This window comes from Nerophis lumbriciformis, linkage group LG25 (assembly GCF_033978685.3).
Source record: "Nerophis lumbriciformis linkage group LG25, RoL_Nlum_v2.1, whole genome shotgun sequence".
Taxonomy (NCBI): Eukaryota; Metazoa; Chordata; class Actinopteri; order Syngnathiformes; family Syngnathidae; genus Nerophis; species Nerophis lumbriciformis.
In genome coordinates this window covers 31,008,827-31,029,549 of record NC_084572.2, presented here as the reverse complement: position 1 = coordinate 31,029,549, position 20,723 = coordinate 31,008,827, and the positions used below count along the sequence as shown (strand labels likewise).

Sequence of the window (20,723 nt, the reverse complement as noted above, 5' to 3'; positions counted from 1 at the left end):
GTTGAATGTATGTATGTATGTGTATGCTTGCTTTTGTGCTCCTATTTTGTGTTTGTCATATCGCGTTTTTGTGCTTGCCACCATGTTTCAGAATTTCATGCACATACTGACCTATGGACCCACTCCCAAAAGCTTCGTCTAGCTTATCTCGGGGACCCTTTCACTTACCACCATCCTTAAATGAATATTCACTACTGTTGTAATCGTAATATGGTATTGTAAATAAACTTGAAACTAAGGTTCCATTTTAGGTCCTCTCTTTTTCATCATTTGGGCTTTTCAACGAGTTCAGTTCGGGTAAATAATGTGGCCCCCAAAACAATTTAGTTGAATAACCCTGCTCTATACCATCTGCCGGATGGCAACGGTTCAAATTATGATTTTCACTGCCTTGTTCATGCAGCGTGAACTGTAATTACGTTTTCAGCATTAATTAACTAGAAATGAAAGTTTAAAAAAAAGAAGTTAATTTCACTATGTTGTCATGACAACAGGCATATCTCAAAATAAAGTTTTATTCTAGTATTTGCTATTATAATCGTATTTGTGTCCAATTTCCTGGAAATATTCACTTGTTTTTGGCATTTTTAGTCAGTGATTGTACAAACCCCGTTTCCATATGAGTTGGGAAATTGTGTTAGATGTAAATATAAACGGAATACAATGATTTGCAAATCATTTTCAACCCATATTCAGTTGAATATGCAACAAAGACAACATATTTGATGTTCAAACTGATAAACTTTTTTTCTTTTTTTGCAAATAATCATTAACTTTAGAATTTGATGCCAGCAACACGTGACAAAGAAGTTGGGAAAGGTGGCAATAAATACTGATAAAGTTGAGGAATGCTCATCAAACACTTATTTGGAACATCCCACATGTGAACAGGCAAATTGGGAACAGGTGGGTGCCATGATTGGGTATAAAAGTAGATTCCATGAAATGCTCAGTCATTCACAAACAAGGATGGGGCGAGGGTCACCACTTTGTCAACAAATGCCTGAGCAAATTGTTGAACAGTTTAAGAAAAACCTTTCTCAACCAGCTATTGCAAGGAATTTAGGGATTTCCCCATCTACGGTCCGTAATATCATCAAAGGGTTCAGAGAATCTGGACAAATCACTGCACGTAAGCAGCTAAGCCCGTGACCTTCCATCCCTCAGGCTGTACTGCATCAACAAGCGACATCGGTGTGTAAAGGATATCACCACATGGGCTCAGGAACACTTCAGAAACCCACTGTCAGTAACTACAGTTGGTCGCTACATCTGTAAGTGCAAGTTAAAACTCTCCTATGCAAGGCGAAAACCGTTTATCAACAACACCCAGAAACGCAGTCGGCTTCGCTGGGCCTGAGCTCATCTAAGATGGACTGATACAAAGTGGAAAAGTGTTCTGTGGTCTGACGAGTCCCCATTTCAAATTGTTGTTGGAAACTGTGGACGTCGTGTCCTCCGGACCAAAGAGGAAAAGAACCATCTGGATTGTTATAGGCGCAAAGTTGAAAAGCCAGCATCTGTGATGGTATGGGGGTGTATTAGTGCCCAAGACATGGGTAACTTACACATCTGTGAAGGCGCCATTAATGCTGAAAGGTTAATACAGGTTTTGGAGCAACATATGTTGCCATCCAAGCAACGTTATCATGGGCGCCCCTGCTTATTTCAGCAAGACAATGCCAAGCCATGTGTTACATCAACGTGGCTTCATAGTAAAAGAGTGCGGGTACTAGACTTTCCCGGCATTAGTCCAGACCTGTCTCCCATTGAAAATGTGTGGTGCATTATGAAGCCTAAAATACCACAACGGAGATCCCCGGACTGTTGAACAACTTAAGCTGTACATCAAGCAAGAATGGGAAAGAATTCCACCTGAGAAGCTTAAAAAATGTGTCTCCTCAGTTCCCAAACGTTTACTGAGTGTTGTTAAAAGGAAAGGCCATGTAACACAGTGGTGAACATGCCCTTTCCCAACTGCTTTGGCACGTGTTGCAGCCATGAAATTCTAAGCTAATTATTATTTGCAAAAAAAAAAAAAGTTTATGAGTTTGAACATCAAATATCTTGTCTTTGTAGCATATTCAATTGAATATGGGTTGAAAAGGATTTGCAAATCATTGTATTCCGTTTATATTTACATTAACACAATTTCCCAACTCATATGGAAACGGGGTTTGTATTATAAATGGGGCATTGATTCCCTGCTAAGTTTCCTGTTATGATCATGCAGAAAGAAAAGGATCCATGTATTAACCTCATACAAAAACGGCATTGTTGTAGTGGTAAAATTGAAAAGAAGCGGCACATAAAAATGCCATACAATCTTTTAAATGCCGTTTCCACACATTCACGGCTTGTGGGACGTAGCTGTGCCTAATCAACAGTCCACGTGTTGCAGAGACATCCCAAAAGGCCACATCCAAGGTCACGGCGCTGGCCAGCTCAGCCCTGCAGCGGTCCCTCGACACATGATGTGTTGCGCGTTGTTTTCGCACATGGCTTTCCACTTCCTGGTAGCCGGTTGGCTGGATAGCTCCGAGCTGTTTTGTTCCCAAAGCTGCGCGTGCATCGGTCGGCCTTGTGTGCTCCCACAGGCAGGAACGGGAGGAAGGAAGGAGGGGAAAAGGGAGGCTATTAAAAAATCTGTTTGTCTGCTGGGGATGTCCCTGCTTTGTCCTAAACATGTACACATGTGGCAGATGGATTTGATGATGTATTTATTTGTTTTTAAGAAATTTTGTAGACGGACGCCATGTCAAAAAACAACCTACTTAATTTACGGTTATGGTTATGTTAGATAGTTCCAATGATTATACAAAACTATCAACTCATATTTACCAACTTCATGTAAACAGAGAGCACATGAGCCAAGAAAGAATGTGTCGGTGCAGATCCGGATAAAGGTGCAGCTGTACACATTTCTTGTTTGCATGACTACAAAGTAACTATTTTTTACACAAATATAGAGCTGGGTGACGCAGGCCCAAGGGAGCATGTGTTCGATTTCTTGATCTCAATCTTGCACAAAATCCACTCAACATGTTGCTTTTCAGCATGGCTTGGTGTTTTTGATTCCAAAAGATGCGTAGGACCACAGGCAGCATGCAGGTAAGATGAGTTTTAATTCCAGTACCCAATGCAAAATACAAAACTTAGATACTAGCAAGAGCATGGCATGTGTAGCTCGAGGCTAACTTAGAATAAACTTATGGCGTGAAGCCAAAACAAACAGTCACGTAGAGCCAACAAGAATCCCGCAAGGACTGGTGGGTTGAGACGGGTATAAGAAGGGGCGTCATTAGTGGGACACTAATCAATTAACAGAAACTGGTGTGTCCACCTAGCAGCAAGAAAGGTAAACAAAGGAGTGCTGTGGACAGAACAGAACACAAAACTAAAGAGAACTAGAATTTGCAATTCCGGTAGGAATAGCGTGAGACTGCCCAATGTGCTTAAGCTGCCGAACCGCCAATACGCGTAAGTGGAACTGAAATGCTTAAATGTCCAGGTTGAGTGGAGTGTGTGGATGTTGGAATGGTTCGAATCGGTTGAAAAATTTGGGATATGGAGAGTTTTGTATATTGCCCATTCATTTTCAATGGGGAAGAAATTCCTGGTAATTCCAGGTAATCAGGGAAACATGCTGGCTTGAGTGTCCAGGGTGAGCGGAGTATGTGGATGTTGGAACGGTTCAAATCGGATGAGAAATGTGGGATATGCAGTAGATTGTATAATGCTTATTCATTGTCAATAGGGAAAAAAGTCCGGGAAAACTGGGGATTTTGGGAAAGGGAAAACGTGTTTTGCGTCCGATATGTCGGAAGAGTGGTATGGGTGGATGGTTGAAAAATTGTAGAACTATAAATACGTCCATTGATTTGAATGGGAATTTCCTAAAAACTTGGGAATTTCGAGAAAACCAGGAATATTTGAAAATATTGAATATGAATGGGTTGGTGTTGGATTTTTTTGGAATTTGGTTGAAAAATGTTGACGTAGTTCATACTTGCCAACCCTCCCGGATTTTCCGGGAGACTCCCGAAATTCAGCGCCTCTCCCGAAAACCTCCCGGGACAAATTTTCTCCCAAAAATCTCCCGAAATTCAGGCGGAGCTGGAGGCCACACCTCCTCCAGCTCCATACGGACCTGAGTGACGTGTCGACAGCCTGTTTTCACGTCCGCTTTCCCACAATATAAACAGCGTGCCTGCCCAATCACGTTATAACTGTAGAATGATCGAGGGCGAGTTCTTGGTTTCTTATGTAGGTTTATTGTTAGGCCGTTTCATTAACGTCCTCCCAGCGCGGTAACACACAACAACAGCAGTCACGTTTTCGTCTACCGTAAAGCAGTTTGTCTGCCGTAAACAGCAATGTTGTGACACTCTTAAACAGGACAATACTGCCATCTCCTGTGCATGCATATGTGACAATAACATCTACGGCTTTTAGAGAGTGCAGTGCACAACTGTGCACACATCAAGGAGACGAAGCAGAATGCATCATCAGAGAGGGTGTTCAGCATGGTTAGAAAAATAGTGACAGAGAATAGAACAAGGATGGACAATTCAAGCCTTAACTCAACAATGAGTAGATGAGTGTTATGTGTGTGTATATGTGTAAATAAATGAACACTGAAATTCAAGTATTTCTCTCTCTCTCTATATATATATATATATATATATATATATATATATATATATATATAGCTAGAATTCACTGAAAGTCAAGTATTTCTTATATATACATATCTATGAAATACTTGACTTGGTGAATTCTAGCTGTAAATATACTCCTCCCCTCTTAACCACGCCCCCAACCACGCTCCCCCCAACCTCCCGAAATCGGAGGTCTCAAGGTTGGCAAGTATGACGTAGTTACAGTTTGAATTGAGAATGGGTGTTTCGGAATTTCGGTAAAACCGGGAATTTGTACGATAAAAGAAATTGGAGCATTTGTTGTCCCAACCAAGAGGAATGTTTTGAAGGTGGAATGGTCAAAAACGGTTGACAAATGTGAACTGTGAAAACTTTCCAGGAAAAGATGAAAATAGGGCTTTGGAAAACCAGGAATTCTGAGATTTTTTTTGAACTCGGAAAATGGTAGTTTGATTGTCTAAGGTGAGTGGAGTGTGTGATTGGTGGAACGATTCAAATCGGGTGAGAAATTTGGCAATTGTGCATGTTTGAAAATTGGCCCATTTGTTTTCAATGGCCCGAAATGTACTGAAAAACCGGGAACTCTGGGTAATCTGGGATACTTTTTATTTTATTTTTGGGGGGTCGAGTTGAACCTTTTGATACTCGAACGGTTCTGATCGGATGAAAAGTGTGGGCTGTGGAGCGCACCAAACTTTTGCGGCGGAATAATAACAAATAGATGATGTTTTGGTGTAGAATTTTATATGTGTGGAAACTTGGTCATTCACACAATAGTAACAAACACAACCAGACATGACCTGACCCAGATTCCGATCTAACAAAGGTCTTAACTCATTCTCCTTCTATGCCACATCAATATGGAATGCACTCCCAACACGTGTAAAAGAAAGTGAATCTCTACCCTCCTTCAAAACCGCACTAAAAGAACACCTCCAGGCAACTTCAACCCTTGTCTAACACCCACCCCCCTCCACATCCCACCTCCCCGGATTATAATTAATCAAATGTAAATAATCAAATGTATATACTTGTTCTTATGCTTTCTGAGCTCACTATGTTCACTGCTCGCTGTACATATCCTACGAAGTCAGACCTACACTGTTTCAATGTCCATTTCTCAGATGATATTATTGTTGATGACTGAAGTGCTGATATCAACCCAACCTAACCCCCCTGCCCAAACCCCTCCCCTCGGATTGTAAATAATGTAAATAATTCAATGTATATACTCTGATGATTAACTTGTGTGATGACTGTATTATGCTGATAGTATATATTTATACCATGAATTGATTAACGTGGACTTAAACAAGTTGAAAAACGTATTCGGGTGTTACCATTTAGTGGTCAATTGTACGGAATATGTACTGTACTGTGCAATCTACTAATAAAAGTCTCAATCAATCAATGTGTTGTGACAGGTCATGACACAACTAAGAGTTTTGCACAAAACTTCAGTGAGGGATAGCTTATTTGTGCATGTCTGGAAAAAGGTGCAGATCAAGTTGTTATATCCATATTGCTAATTGCTACTTTGTTATTAGCATGATGACACAAGGACTGGTTAACAATTAAACTTTGTAGAGAGTTTGTGCAGGGGGCGAGGAAGAATGTGCGGTGCAGATCTGGATAAAGGTGCAGCTGGAGAGGTTTACTACTCCACTAATGTCTGCCATTGTGCATTGAATTCAGATAAAACTACAGGTTGAAGAATTTGTTTTCACTTATTAGTTCAAGTCTGCTTGCATTCGGGCCAAAGTGGTGCAGTGATCCACCAGCTCCAGCAGATAGAGCTGTGACGGGAAAAAAGCTTGCAAAATCTATCGCTTTTCTTTTCTTTTTGTTCCTCTATCAATGCCGGACATGATGATTTTGTTATAAAGGTTGTTAAATATTTGGTGACTATGAAAGTACATCAAAATCCTCATCTTGCTCCTTGTGACCCCTCAATGTTTGTATTTTCCAGCAAGAGGAGGAGTGTCACTGCATACCTGAGCCAGCTGAAGGTAAAAGGTCAACAAGCAAGCGGCCATTTGTCTGAATAAAGTTTGGATGCATGCTTTCCTGTCGTGTAGGTGTTTGGCAGTCGCAAGGAAATGGACTCCCTGAAGAAGGAGCTAGAGGAGGAGCTCAAGCTCAGCACCGAGGACCCCAGGAGCCACGCCTGGTACCACGGGCCCCTGACCCGAGAGGTGATAAATGCAAATAGGACGTCTGCGTGACAAAAAAAGACAAGATCATGATGACCACCATGTGCTTGTCCAGAGTGCTGAGGCTCTCTTTGAAAGAGACGGAGACTTCCTGGTCCGAGACTCCAGCTCGTCGAAGGGTGATTACGTCCTCAGCTGTTTCTGGAGGGACGAACCCATGCACTTTAAGATCATACGTGTGGTCCTGCGACCCAAAGAGGTGCGCTGCGTGTAGGGACGGGTATCAAATTCCACCGGTTCACGTAAAATCAAACGGTACCATGTTTCAAGACCTTTGTAAAAATGGAACGGTTGCAGACGGCTCCAACACTTGCCGGGGAATCAGGCGTATTCATAGTGGACTGCCTCTAGATAATATTGCCATTTTCCATGCCAACAAGGCAAGCTCCACTTTTCAGCTCGATGCTAATTTATATTGGATATGCCATACAGATGCTACTGATTAGCATTAGCAATTTTACACGGCAATTTCAACATCTCCTAATTTGTTAATGAAAACTACAACTAAGATCAAACAGCTGGTGGGTAATAAGTACAATACTTGCAGTAGGGCTCAACAAAAGACAAGACTGGCACATTTAACTTAATGGCAAAGACTATTTTCTGACTATGGCAATGCAACTAGGACAAACTGAAATGAATGCATACTTGCAAATGAGATTTAAAAATGCAAGAAAACAAGATTAAACAACTGGACGGCAGTTATAATTATTACATACAAAATGAAATGTAATTATTAGACCAATTAACATTTGTTCTTGATGTTTACATCTGCCTCTTGTTTGTAAAGTAGAATTACACAAAGTACACCACAGAACATCATAGAACTCAGATAACATGCAGCGATATACATCGAATTAAATTGATAATTAATTTGGGATCAAGTGATTGAACTGTGAACACGGTTTGTTAAATTGTCCCTAGTTTAATTGAATAAGGAAATATAATGTTTTAAATATTTTTTTTATTCACTCCCTGTTCAAATTTTGCATTTATAAAATAAAATTACCTTTCATTTACTTAATTTTCTTTTTCCTAATTAATAAACAATTTAAAAAAGGTATTTACTTATTCCTATTAAATGTTTTTATTTAAAAAAAAATCCCACAACTACATTTAATATATTACAAAAAATATATATACTGTATATATATATATATATATATATATATATATATATATATATATATATATATATATATATATATACACAAATATAAAATTATATTTAATTTGTAATCATAAATAATATTTTTTTGTTATTATATATTTGATTTGTTTTTGAGGTCTCCGATTTATAATTAATGGACGATTTAGTCAATTCAAAATTTTATACAAAATTATTCATATTTTATTTAAGTTTATTTAATATGGTCATATTGATTAGATTTAATCACCGAAAAAAAACCTACATACTTTTCATACCTGTCAAATCAGACTTTTTCTGCATTTTGTGTACAGCGTAACTCGCTTAAGTCGACATCAAAGGTCGCCCACCTGTGTGGACCCGTGCATGAAAGAGGCTGTGATCTTGACAGGGTTACTCTCGGGAGTTGTTCCAGTTCGAGGAAGATCGCTTCGACAACGTCCCTGCTCTCATCCGCTTCTACGTGGGTGGGCGGCGGCCTATCTCTCAAGCATCGGGCGCCATCATTTTCCACCCGCTAAACAGGACGACTCCCCTACGCGTCATCGTCGAGCGGCAAGAGGCCGAGAGTAAAGCCGACGGCGGCCCCGCGGGAGCGAAGTCCCAATCGGAGCGCAGAAAGCGTCTGAGCTTCAGCAGCACTCTGAGCGACGGCCTAATGGTCAACCCTCTGCTGAGGTAAGAGGACGCGCATCGTGCTTAGTGTCGGGACGCGGAATCATCGGCAATAAGTTCATTTCCTGTGTGGCAGGAGTGGAAGTCAGCCCGCCAACATGGAGGATGTCGGATGCAGGCCTTTGCTCCAGACAGCCCAGTCTGACGGCAACCTGAGAACTGGTACCTCAACATGACCTCCACTCACAGGGACGGACAAAAGTATTGGGACGCATACAGGAAGTAAAAACACGAAAGCTTCCACTCGTCTGGGAAGATTCTCAACAATTTTGCTAGTTCTAAGTGAATTTAGCTCTTCAGCACAAAACGGGGAAGAGAAATAAGTCCCACAAAGTTGTCTACAATGAATAGGAACTTAATTGCACTTAAAAAATACAACAAAATTAGTTTTCAGTTCAACCCTTCCATGAACAGACATGCAGTTACAGGCAGGACCGCCTTAACCTCGGGGAGGTGAATTTTGGGACCCCAAAACAAACAAATAAAGACCCCTCGCCCCACCCGAAAACACGTTTTTGCTCAACAGAACAGCAGCAATGCAAAAATATCCATCCATCCATCTTCCGCTTATCCGAGGTCGGGTCGCGGGGGCAGCAGCCTAAGCAGGGAAGTCCAGACTTCCCTCTCCCCAGCCACTTCGTCCAGCTCTTCCTGTGGGACCCCGAGGCGTTCCCAGGCCAGCCGGGAGACATAGTCTTCCCAACGTGTCCTGGGTCTTCCCCGCGGCCTACCGGTCGGACGTGCCCTAAACACCTCCCTAGGGAGGCGTTCGGGTGGCATCCTGACCAGATGCCCGAACCACCTCATCTGGCTCCTCTCGATGTGGAGGAGCAGCGGCTTTACTTTGAGCTCCCCCCGGATGGCAGAGCTTCTCACCCGATCTCTAAGGGAGAGCCCCGCCACCCGGCGGAGGAAACTCATTTCGGCCGCTTGTACCCGTGATCTTGTCCTTTCGGTCATAACCCAAAGCTCATGACCATAGGTGAGGATGGGAACGTAGATCGACCGGTAAATTGAGAGCTTTGCCTTCCGGCTCAGCTCCTTCTTCACCACAACGGATCGATACAGCGTCCGCATTACTGAAGACGCCGCACCGATCCGCCTGTCGATCTCACGATCCACTCTTCCCTCACTCGTGAACAAGACTCAGAGGTACTTGAACTCCTCCACTTGGGGCAAGATCTCCTCCTCAACCCGGAGATGGCACTCCACCCTTTTCCGGGCGAGAACCATGGACTCGGACTTGGAGGTGCTGATTCTCATCCCAGTCGCTTCACACTCGGCTGCGAACCGATCCAGTGAGAGCTGAAGATCCTGGCCAGATGAAGTATGAAATATCATCCATTTTTAAAATAAAATACAAATATATTATTCACAATTTTAAAAATAATTTTGTTCATGAATACATCTCCTCCGTGTCGGGTGCATGCACGTCTGTGCGAGTGTAACAGTCAACTTGAAGAATAGTGCTGGGAGATTGCCCGCCATTTTTGCTCTGTTTAGCATCACGAAATTGATCATAATTTCGCCTTGCAGAGCGGAAACCTTCTCCAAGATGTTATCCAGTTTATGATTTAGTCCAAAACCACAAAGGTCTGAGTGCCCGCAGCTCTACCCATCCCTCAATCATTTGTGGCACCTTTGGGGTACTCTGAACGTGTCCCAGCATTTTTTTAATTTGTTCATACACCGCGACAACGCTTACTCCAATCAGCAGATATCCTGTCATCATAATGTCTTCAACGTCCTGGACCGAACGAACCACCAGGCACACGACCCTCCACCTTTCCTAAGAGTCTATCGTGTGTCCAGCAACAAACGTTCTCGTAGGACAGACAGGTTCCCCCGAACCCGAGCTTCTCATGGTGAAGATCTTGTCAGTTTTGTCGAGAGACTAGTTGATCAATTCCATTGTTAAGATTTTGGATAGCAGTGCAAAAAGAGGCTTCAAGAAAGTTAAGACAAGACGAAACAAAGAAGCAAAGCAAGAGAAATTAGGGAGAGTGAAAGGAAGCGTCCGCCTTAGCTGAGAGCTAAACAGAAAAAAAGCTCTATTCCAGCTTTCGATTGTGTCCCGATACTTTTTTGTAACAAACTTACATCATCCGCATGATTTTAGGAATGATGTCCTTCTCACCAAACAGGTGCTCCTCAGAACACAAAGCCACAGGCCACAGGCCCCGCCCCTATCTCCCCAGTGTTCCGCACAGGAAGTGAACCGCTGCTCAGCCCGAAGCCATGGCAAACACGGCCCTGTTATCCGGGTAACACACACACACACACACACACACACACACACACACACACACACACACACTATTTACGGTAGCCACGCATTAATTGTGTCCCTGCAGGCGGTGGCGTGACATTGCGAGGCTCAGACGGGCAGCTTCACTCCAGAGCGCCACCGAAACCTCTCAGGATCTCTGCCATCTTCCCCAAAAACCTCTGTCCCCCTCCGCCGTCGTACCGGCACCAGGACCCGTCGGCTTTCTACGACGAGCTGGTGGTTCAGGTAAAACACAACACCTCAGCTAAATCGAGATCAAACATGTCCGCTGGTTCCTAAATGTCACGTCGCCACGTCCAGGTGCCTCAGTCTCGGCGGAAAGGTCACGTGGACCGACTAAAAGCGGAGGAGAAGTGGCAGAGCCGGGCGAGGATCACAGAGACCTCGTTTGGCTTCCTGGAGGCCGACAACAACGAGGCCGCGTCACGTCTGCTCCCGGACAAGGACTGCTTTGAACCTCCACAGGTCTTTGTTTTAAAGCTTCCCTTTTTGAAAATAAAAAAGCAGGTTTCGCTACACATCTTCAAATCTATGCCCATGTCAAACTATGGTTCCGAGATTGACATGTTACTATGTTCTATCTTCTCTCCGTCGTCACAGATGGAGAGCAGCTCGTGCTTCCGGTTGGACCGGTTTGAGTCGCTGCTGTTGCCGGACAACAACCGACCGCTGGAGCCCAGCGTCCTGCTGGCCCTGAAAGAACTCTTCAACCGCTCGGACCCCAAAACCACCGCCCTGCACATGCTCAGCGTGGACTGCCAGGTTAACGCAGCAAGCACCTTTGATAACACCGTAAACACTGTTTATTTAGCTAGAGGGCGTTAACTAGCAGCAGACTATTACTGGAGAGAGGCTTAATAATGATTTGGAGTGCATGAGAAAGTGTTAAAAAAAAGGCTCCCTACAAGTATATTGAACACCACAGTAGCAACACAACCAATGTTGTAAATAGGGCGGGGTGCCGATTCATGTAAAATCGGGGAAACAGGCGTATTCATGGCATACTGCCTCTATGTAATGTCGCCATTTTAACAACAACAAAGCATTCATGCCTGATAGAAAACGTAAACAAGTAAGGCCCCGCTTTTCAAAATGCACTAGCTTGATGCTAGGGATGGGTACCGAATCCAGTTCTTTTTTGGCACAGATCTAATCTTGCCGGTCCTACCAGGCACAAAGTCACAAAATCCAACGGTGCCACGTTTCGATACCTGAGTTACGCGTGACGTCACGCCTGGTTGCCGATCACTCCAGCAGCACTGAGAGCGTACTCAGCCAAATTACATTTAGGTAATGTTGCAATTTTTGATGCTAACAAAGAAATTGACTCAAAAAACGCTCCAATGCAAGTAAAGTAAGGCTCCATTTTTCCAAAAATGTGCTAGCTTGATGGTTATATACATTGGCTTTGCTATTGAAATGTTACTGGTTAGCATTAGTGGTTCTACATATCCATTTTAACACCTCCAAATGTATTAATAAAATCTACAACAAAGATGCACGTTACAATCAAACAGCTGGTGCGTATAAAGTACAATACTTAAAGTATTAACACTTTTTAGGGCGCAACATAGGGCGGCATAGCTCGGTTGGTAGAGTGGCCGCTTTCGCCATCCTAGTCACTGCCATTGTGTCCTTGGGCAAGACACTTTACCCACCTGCTCCCAGTGGCACCCACACTGGTTTAAATGTAACTTAGATATTGGGTTTCACTATGTAAAGCGCTTTGAGTCACTAGAGAAAAGCGCTATATAAATATAATTCACTTCACAACAAAAAACACTATAAAATATACACTACTGACATCTAACGTCTTGAACTTGTAACTGTAATTGCAATGTAATGTCATACTTGCAAAAAAACAAGATACAACAACTGGACAGCAGTTATCATTATCAGCTCATTTTTAAATGTTGCAATAAAAAATAAGATTTTATCATTAAAGACAATTAATATTTATTATTTATTACCATACACAAAAGTACCGAAAATTGCTACCGTTGAGTACCGGTATTGATTCCCAAGTACCGGGAATTGTAGCGGTTCATAAGTAAACAGTGCCAATCCCGAGCGATAAACAGTACATGCTACCGATTACCATTAGCAATTTTACATAGCGATTTTAACGCCTCCAATTTTGTTCATGAAAACTACATCTAAGATGCACGTTACAATGAAACAGCTGGAGCGTAATAAGTACAAAACTTACAGTATTAACACTTTTAGGGCGATGCTTGATAGCTTTGTTTTTGTTTTGTTTGCTCAAGGTGGCACGTATTGTGGGAGTGACGGACGAGCAGAAGAGGATTATGGGGGTGGGATCGGGCCTGGAGCTCGTCACCCTGCCTCACGGGCGCCAGTTACGACAAGACCTGCTGGAGAGGTACACAAATTGTTGGGTCAAACCTGAATGAAGCTAGTGAGCCAAGAAGGCGTGTGATGCTTGGCGGCAACCAGCAGAGGCGCTGTTGAGTCGGTGTTTACTAGCATACTGCTCAAAAGAACATTGGCGTGGAAACAGGAATTCAGCACATTCAGATTGATTCCCTCATCCCCAAAACACACACACAAAAATTACCATTAATGAATTCATTGTTGTTGTTTTTTCTTTTTATGCTTACGTGACAATTAACGCTGCTAAAACATGAGAACAGGGGTGTCCAAAGTGCGACCCAGGGGCCATTTACCGCCCGCAGCTAATTTTTTAAAGGCCCGTGGCACATTTAAACAATACCATTAAAGAAATAAACTTTAAAAAGTGGAGTAAAAGAGCAAACAGGTGAAATGTAGCGAGAAAAAGTTGCAATGTTGACTCTAATAACACAAAGCTGCCATGCAGGCTGTTTTTTTTTTCTTAAAAACTGTCATTGCTCAAAAAATAATAATTAATCAAAATCTATCTTGTTATGAAATATTGACCTATTGAAGGTTCCAGTTACTTCACATCAAATATTCCACTTCGAAATATTTTTTGGGGAAAAAATGTGCATATTTTGTGTTTTTTGCCACAAAAACCCCAAAGGTTTCTTTGACAAAAATGTCAAAAAAACAAACAACAAAAAACTAAGAAAAATAATAAAAATGTATAATCAACTTCTTAAACTTTTTTTTCCATCAAGTACCACCTTAGAAAAAACTTAGCTCTCCAAGTACCACCATGATGACCAACATTAAAATACAGTAGTGTAGTAGGCCTAAGTAGTCATTAAAACAAGGTAGGGGTTTCATTTAATAAGTATATTTAATATGTTTGACCACTGTAACATAGGAAAATAAAACTGTACTTTAATCAAGTGATTATTTGGCGTACCACTAGATGGAGCCTGCGTACCACTCGTGGTACACGTACCACAGTTTGACAAAGTCCTCCACCAGTGCGCTGTATTCCTCATCATCACCATCCTCAATACACCCCACTATCGCAGAGTCATCAGAAAACTTCTGAAGGTGGCAGGACTCTGAGTGATAATGGAAATCGGTGGTGTAAATGGTGAAGAGGAAGGGGGAGAGGACTGTGCCCTGCGGGGCCCCGGTGTTGCTGACCAGCCTGTCAGACACACAGTCCTGCAGTCGCATGTACTGTGGTCTGTCAGTCAGGTAATCAACAACCCAGGACACCAAGGGGGCCTCCACCTGTATCGTCTCCAACTTCACACCCAGTAGCCCAGGCCGTATGGTATCGAAAGCACTGGAGAAGTAAAAAAACATGACCCTCACACTTAGGGATGATGTTTGATAAGAAATTATCGAGTTCAAGCCCATTATCGAATCCTCTTATCGAACCGATTCCTTATCGGTTCTCTTATCGAAGCCAGATAGGTTGTTGTATATGGAAATAAAACACAATATTTGGTTTAACAAAAGCTCACTTTTATTTTATAAGAAAAAAATAAAATAAAATAAATAAATAAATATTGACTGTTACCCCCACTAAATAAATAAATAAATATTGACTGTTGTTACCCAAAGTATATTAAGTGGGATTATTCAGAAAAACAAATATATACAGTAACACAAAAAAAAACCTGTCTCTGTGATCACTATAGGTGAATAGCCATGCCTTGAGGCGTTTTTTCCGGTCCATTATTTTTGCTGCTTGTGTGACATCACAGGAAATGAGTAGCTCAGTCTAATGACAGAACTACGTCATTTCCTGTGATGTCCCACAGGGCATTTCTTGTGGGACGGGATTCGAATAAAGAACCAACTCTTTTTCTTTACTATAGTGGCCTCGATAACGGGAACCGGTTCTCAAAAAGGGATTTGAGTCCACGGAATCGGTTCTTTTCTTATCGAACAACCGGGAGAACCGGTTTCGAACATCATCCCTACTCACACTGCTCGCAGGCTTGTCTAGGTGGGTGTGGGCTTGGTTCAGTTTATGCACTAACTTTTAACCCAGCATGAGACTTTAAACTGTTTGTAACTTTTTAACTGCTTTTTATCTAACAAATTGTTCTTTGAATAATTTGTATTTGCTTTTTCAACGTGTATTTTAGTCTGTGCTTTGCCTCTATTTCTTTGTGGTGTACAGCCCTTTGTTCTTCAACTGTGGTTGTTTTTAAAGGGCTTTATAAATAAAGTTGGTATGGTATAGCATATAACCCCACGGTGACATTTTGGCGAATTTACTGAGGAATTTGTGAGAGTGAGACAATACAAAAATAATTCCATTTTAAGTTAATAATACTAACACAGGCACTCGTAGACGTGTTAGCATACGAGCTAATGCTAACGACGCTAGCTTCATTACATGACGATAACACGTACAAATATGCATGAAAACACTCCTACAGACATAACACATGGGACAGTTTAGTTAAAAAACTGTGAAACTTACAAACGTCGCTTGGAGCGAATCCTTTCGAGCAAAATTTCGCTAATTTCCGGTTTACGGCCTCAAAACAGGAAGTAGATTTTCAACCCGCAATACCTGCAGTCATAGCTGCTGTGACGCCAGAAATTCGGCCGCCATCTTGAAGTGGTGATGAGGAGCCGGCGAGCAGCCTAAACTGACAGTTGGCAGGTAGAAAACAAAGCTGATGTTCGGCGTTTTCCTGCTAAAATGAGCGGACTGTTGAAAATAGGAATCGAAGGATTACTTTTCACAAGTAAGATTTAACAATAACGTACCATTGGTTGTATTTTGTGAAAAGAATAGTACCACAGAGTTGAGAAGGAGCAAAGATCTTCAACAGTACTGAAATCGTAGCCGCGAGCAAACAAGAGTATGACCATAATAGAATTGCTTGTCAATTTAATTAATTAAATTTAAAAATGTCATACTTGAATAACATAAAGTTGAAATAAATGATTGTGATACCTAAAACAAAATTCACCAGCCGCCACTGATTATGATGCATTCTCATTTTAGGCAAAGTATAAGACAATACTTTCGTAACAGTATAATTGTAACCAGGAATAAGTCTTCAAGTAGCAATATTCAAATACTAACATTGTTGGGTAAGACAGAATTTAGTTTTATTCTGAATCCAGTGAAACAGATTGGTGGTTTTAGCTGATATAAAGACTTTCAGGTGTTTATATATGTTTATGTTTAAGTATTTGGCAGACGCTTTTATCCAAAGTGACATACATAAAAAGTACATATAAAACAATCACTGTAAACATTATCATTTAAGGGAAGAAAGTAATAGAAAATATCAATACAAAGTGTCAAGACAGAATAAACTCTCTGCTGCTGCAGCAACAGAGATACAGTCTATAAGATATATAGATATCTAATGTATTCATACATAGTTTATGTAGGATATACGCATGTATATATAACCTAATCATATTGTTTCTTCAATTTAAAAATAGCTGACTGTTTTTTTCCCTCTTCTCTGGGATTATATTCCCAGTTTTGATCTCGCATGTCTGGTCACTTATAGCATATAAGAATATTCTATTACTGTTAAGCAAACTATGAATAATAAAACACGCCAAAACATGTGTCCTTTATCATAGCTACACGTATGACAAAAAAAACGTGTGAAAATCAGTGGTATTCAGTGAGGTAAGATGAACTAAATGCGCTGACAGTTCATTGCTTCTGCCAAATGAATTGCACTGAGTGGAGCGGATCACCACTCCAAGATGGCGGCCCGCGTCTCGTCAGCGCCAGTAGGCAGTAGCGCTCGATGCTGCGTCTACTCATAAGATGTCTATGCCTGCAGTGAACGAACTCGCCCAAAAGATGGCGCCATAGCACAAACAATAACACACCATTTTCGTCCTCTGCTTGGGTTCATTGCAAACTATTGAACACAAAACATTTTGGGCGTTAGCTTGAAAAAAATAAAAAATCCATAAATTAGCCACTCCGTTTTATATGCTGCAGGGTTCAAAATCTAGGAAAAAGGTAGCCCCTTATAGTCCGGAATTAGTGGTATACTTATATTGTATTAGTTTAAAAAATTAAAAATATCAAATTGGCCCCACATGCTTTTCAGTGGAAAAAGTTTGGACACCCCTGCCTTAGCCTCTTATGGCCCGAGCTGTTTGTTTACATGCTTTGTTTTGTTTTTCTCTTTGCTATTTAGGCTTATTGGACCCTAATTAGAATAAAAAACTAAGAATCATCTTTTGATATGATGTACTTAGTCCATAAGTACACAAACGTGTACTTCATGTTTAGTGACATGCTAATTCTTATTTTTACACTTTTTTTTTCCAAATTCCATTGTATGTTATACTCTTCTGACACCACCAGATGGCAGTATAAGTGTCCACATAAGTGGCCATAAGACCCCAGATCAGTAGAATTTTGGAAATAAGAGCTAAAAGGTGCTGTCCACGCATGTGGCCACTAAGGCTTTTAGAGGCTAAATTAGAGTCGTTGTGAAAAATGATGGTAAAGTAGGAGTACAGTACAGGGTGATGTTTGAGGCTGTATTCACTGAAGCGCTGGCGTCACGTGCCCTGCAGGCATCATCTGATAGCGCTGGGCGTGGCCGTGGACATCCTGGGCTGCACCGGCACCGTGAGCCAGAGGGCGACCGTCTTGCACAAGTTCATCCTGCTAGCCCAGGCCCTGAAAGACCACGCCCACAACCTCTACGCCTTCTCCGCCTTCATGAAGGCCCTGGAGATGCCTCAGGTGGGCCGGCGCCGCCGAGAACTCCGCCCGAGTCCCGCTGGGGACGACGTGGACACGGCGGTCACGTGGGTCGGTTTGTGCGTGTGCGCAGGTGCTGCGGCTGGAGATGACGTGGCGGGCGCTGAGGAGGAACCACACGGAGAGCGCCATCCTGTTTGAGAAGACCCTCAAGCCTTTCATGAAGTCGCTCGTCGAGCGAGACGGTGAGCGCTGAGCTTGTCCGGTTTTCTGGCATTGGGAATGTACGGAAAGGGGCGGGGCTAGACACAGTCGATTGGTGGCCACTTCCTGACGACAACAAATGTCCTCCATTGTTTACTGGCCTTTTAATCCTTCTTGACTTGACTGCTGCCTCATCGTTTCACCACTAGAGGGCAGCAGAACGAACTCACTAAAGGCAAATTTTACTCAAGAAGTACATTTTGGCGAGGATCTGGATAAAGGCACTCTATATGCACCTAACGATATGATCCGATTCAGAATCGATTTGCCATTAACACGATCCTCGATTCAAACCAATTCTCGCAATGTATTATTTTGTGTAATAATTATGATGAAACTTTTTTTTAGAACAAGTTACAGGTTAGAAATGTCCCTTCTTGTTGCATGGAGATGGTCTAAAAACCTATTTTAAAAATGTTACACATAAATAGATAAAAGAGTAAAAAATATTTTTATAAATGTGTGTGTATATATACAGATATATATATGTATATATATATATATATATATAAATATATATATTTGTATGTATATATATATATTTGTATGTGTATGTACATATGTGTATATATATATAGATATTAATATATATGTATATTATATATATGTTTATTTGTATATTTGTATTTATGTACTGTATACTGTATATATGTATTTGTATATATATATATATATGTGTTTATATATTTATATATGTATGTATATATGTATATATATATATGTGTGTTTATATATTTATATATATATTTGTATATGTATGTATATATGTGTGTACATTTGTATATATATATATATATATATATATACATTTGTAAATATATATGTGTGTATATATATATATTTGTGTGTGTATATATATATATATTTAAATATTTGTATTTATATTTTTATATGTGTATGTATACATGTATACTAGTATATATGTATGTATATTTGTACATGTGTATATACATATATGAATATATTTGAATGTATGTATATGTGTGTATGTATATACGTGTACATATGTTTATTTTGTATATTTGTATGTATATTTATATTTATATATATATGTATGGAGATATATATATATATATATATATATGTACATATTTGTATATATATATATGTATGTATTTTCATATTTGTATATATGTATGTATATACAGTATATATATATTTGTAAATATATTGTATTTATATATGTATATATGAATTTGTACATGTGTATATATATATAAATATACATATATATTTGTGTATATATATACGTATATGTGTGGAAAAAAAAGATACATATACAGTACATACAATATTTTTTTGGTCCTTCGAAAATTATGACTCAAAATTTAAAATTGGAATAATTAGAATCAGGATTTTTGCTGATACTGTATCAGTTTGATATCGGTATCGGCCAATACTGTATCGGTGATAAATGATAAAATATGTTTTTCTTTGCTCAGACTCGGTGGTTGGAGGTCCCGTGGCCGTACCTCACCTGGTTCCTTTGCTGATGCTCATGGAGGGCGAGGACCCCGTGGAGAACAGCGAGCGAGGCTGCGAGCTCCTCTACGACGTCCTCCAGAGCGCTCGCCGCACCGCGCTGCACGCCCGCGACCACCAGCAGCACGCACACACTCTGCTCACAGGTACACACACACACACACACACACACACACGCTCACCTGGTCCCTCACTCTCTCTTGCGCCCAGCAGGGTGGACGCCCATCCCCGAGATGCTGGAGGCGCTGGGCACAGAGTTCGCCCTGCGTCTCTTCTGGGGTCAGTCGGGGGCGCAGGCCGACAGGATGGAGCGCTACGACAAGTTTGACAAAATTCTTTGCGTGCTCTCGGACAAACTGGAGCCCGTGGAGATCAGCGCCAAGCAGCCCCAACAACTTACCTGATCCAAAATGTGACGTAGAAGAAAAGCGAGCAGGTGTGGATGCCAGCGCACACAAGAACAACACTGGATTATTATTATTATTATTACTACATCTCCATCTTTTGTTGCACCTCCATTTGCTCCTCAGGTTGGCGGTAAAACCACACCTTCTACCTCGTTTGCAAAGACCAACCACTGAAAAACTTTTTTTTCTTAAAAGCACGGTGGACAAGTGGCTAATACGTCTGCTTCGCAGTCAGAAGATCCGGGTTCAAACGTACTCCCACATTCCAAAAACATGTTGTGTAATAATTGTAAATAATATTTGTCCTGCTGATGACAGTCTTGAGTGTCTGCTCTCTCTGCCCTCAGCTGGGATAGGCTCCAGCTTTTAGGTAGGAGTTCGAACACTATGCTAGATGTGGACCACCTAGGCCCCCCCTTTTGGGGATAATACAACACTGAATTTTATTGGTGCTGTTCACATTTTTAAGTTATTCTAAATGACATTTCCTGACCAGTGATGTCACCCAGACCCCCCCCCCCCCC

At 41.3% G+C, this 20,723-nt stretch overlaps 2 protein-coding genes across 5 annotated transcripts in view; one reads left to right on the top strand and one right to left on the bottom strand.

The window, feature by feature from the left end:
* LOC133621811 (proto-oncogene vav-like) overlaps nt 1-15,915 on the bottom strand; it is a 76,504-nt gene extending 60,589 nt beyond the window's left edge. The window contains exon 1 of one of the 2 annotated variants that reach the window (XM_061984188.1): nt 15,827-15,915. The gene's annotated coding sequence lies outside the window, so the exon portion shown is untranslated. The remainder of the gene's footprint in view (nt 1-15,826) is intronic. The other variant, XM_061984189.1, reaches the window with a different exon arrangement.
* Nucleotides 1-20,723, top strand: part of sh2d3a (SH2 domain containing 3A) — a 27,466-nt gene extending 6,743 nt beyond the window's left edge. For 2 of the 3 annotated variants that reach the window (XM_072916085.1, XM_061984193.1), the window contains 14 exons: nt 6,631-6,670; nt 6,740-6,856; nt 6,930-7,073; nt 8,413-8,699; nt 8,773-8,858; nt 10,841-10,960; nt 11,051-11,211; nt 11,287-11,451; nt 11,587-11,748; nt 13,254-13,369; nt 17,917-18,088; nt 18,180-18,291; nt 19,753-19,938; nt 20,006-20,723. In XM_072916085.1, the coding sequence (XP_072772186.1) occupies nt 6,631-6,670; nt 6,740-6,856; nt 6,930-7,073; nt 8,413-8,699; nt 8,773-8,858; nt 10,841-10,960; nt 11,051-11,211; nt 11,287-11,451; nt 11,587-11,748; nt 13,254-13,369; nt 17,917-18,088; nt 18,180-18,291; nt 19,753-19,938; nt 20,006-20,196 (2,059 nt within the window). In that variant the 3' untranslated portion in view covers nt 20,197-20,723. The remainder of the gene's footprint in view (nt 1-6,630; nt 6,671-6,739; nt 6,857-6,929; nt 7,074-8,412; nt 8,700-8,772; nt 8,859-10,840; nt 10,961-11,050; nt 11,212-11,286; nt 11,452-11,586; nt 11,749-13,253; nt 13,370-17,916; nt 18,089-18,179; nt 18,292-19,752; nt 19,939-20,005) is intronic. The other variant, XM_061984192.1, reaches the window with a different exon arrangement.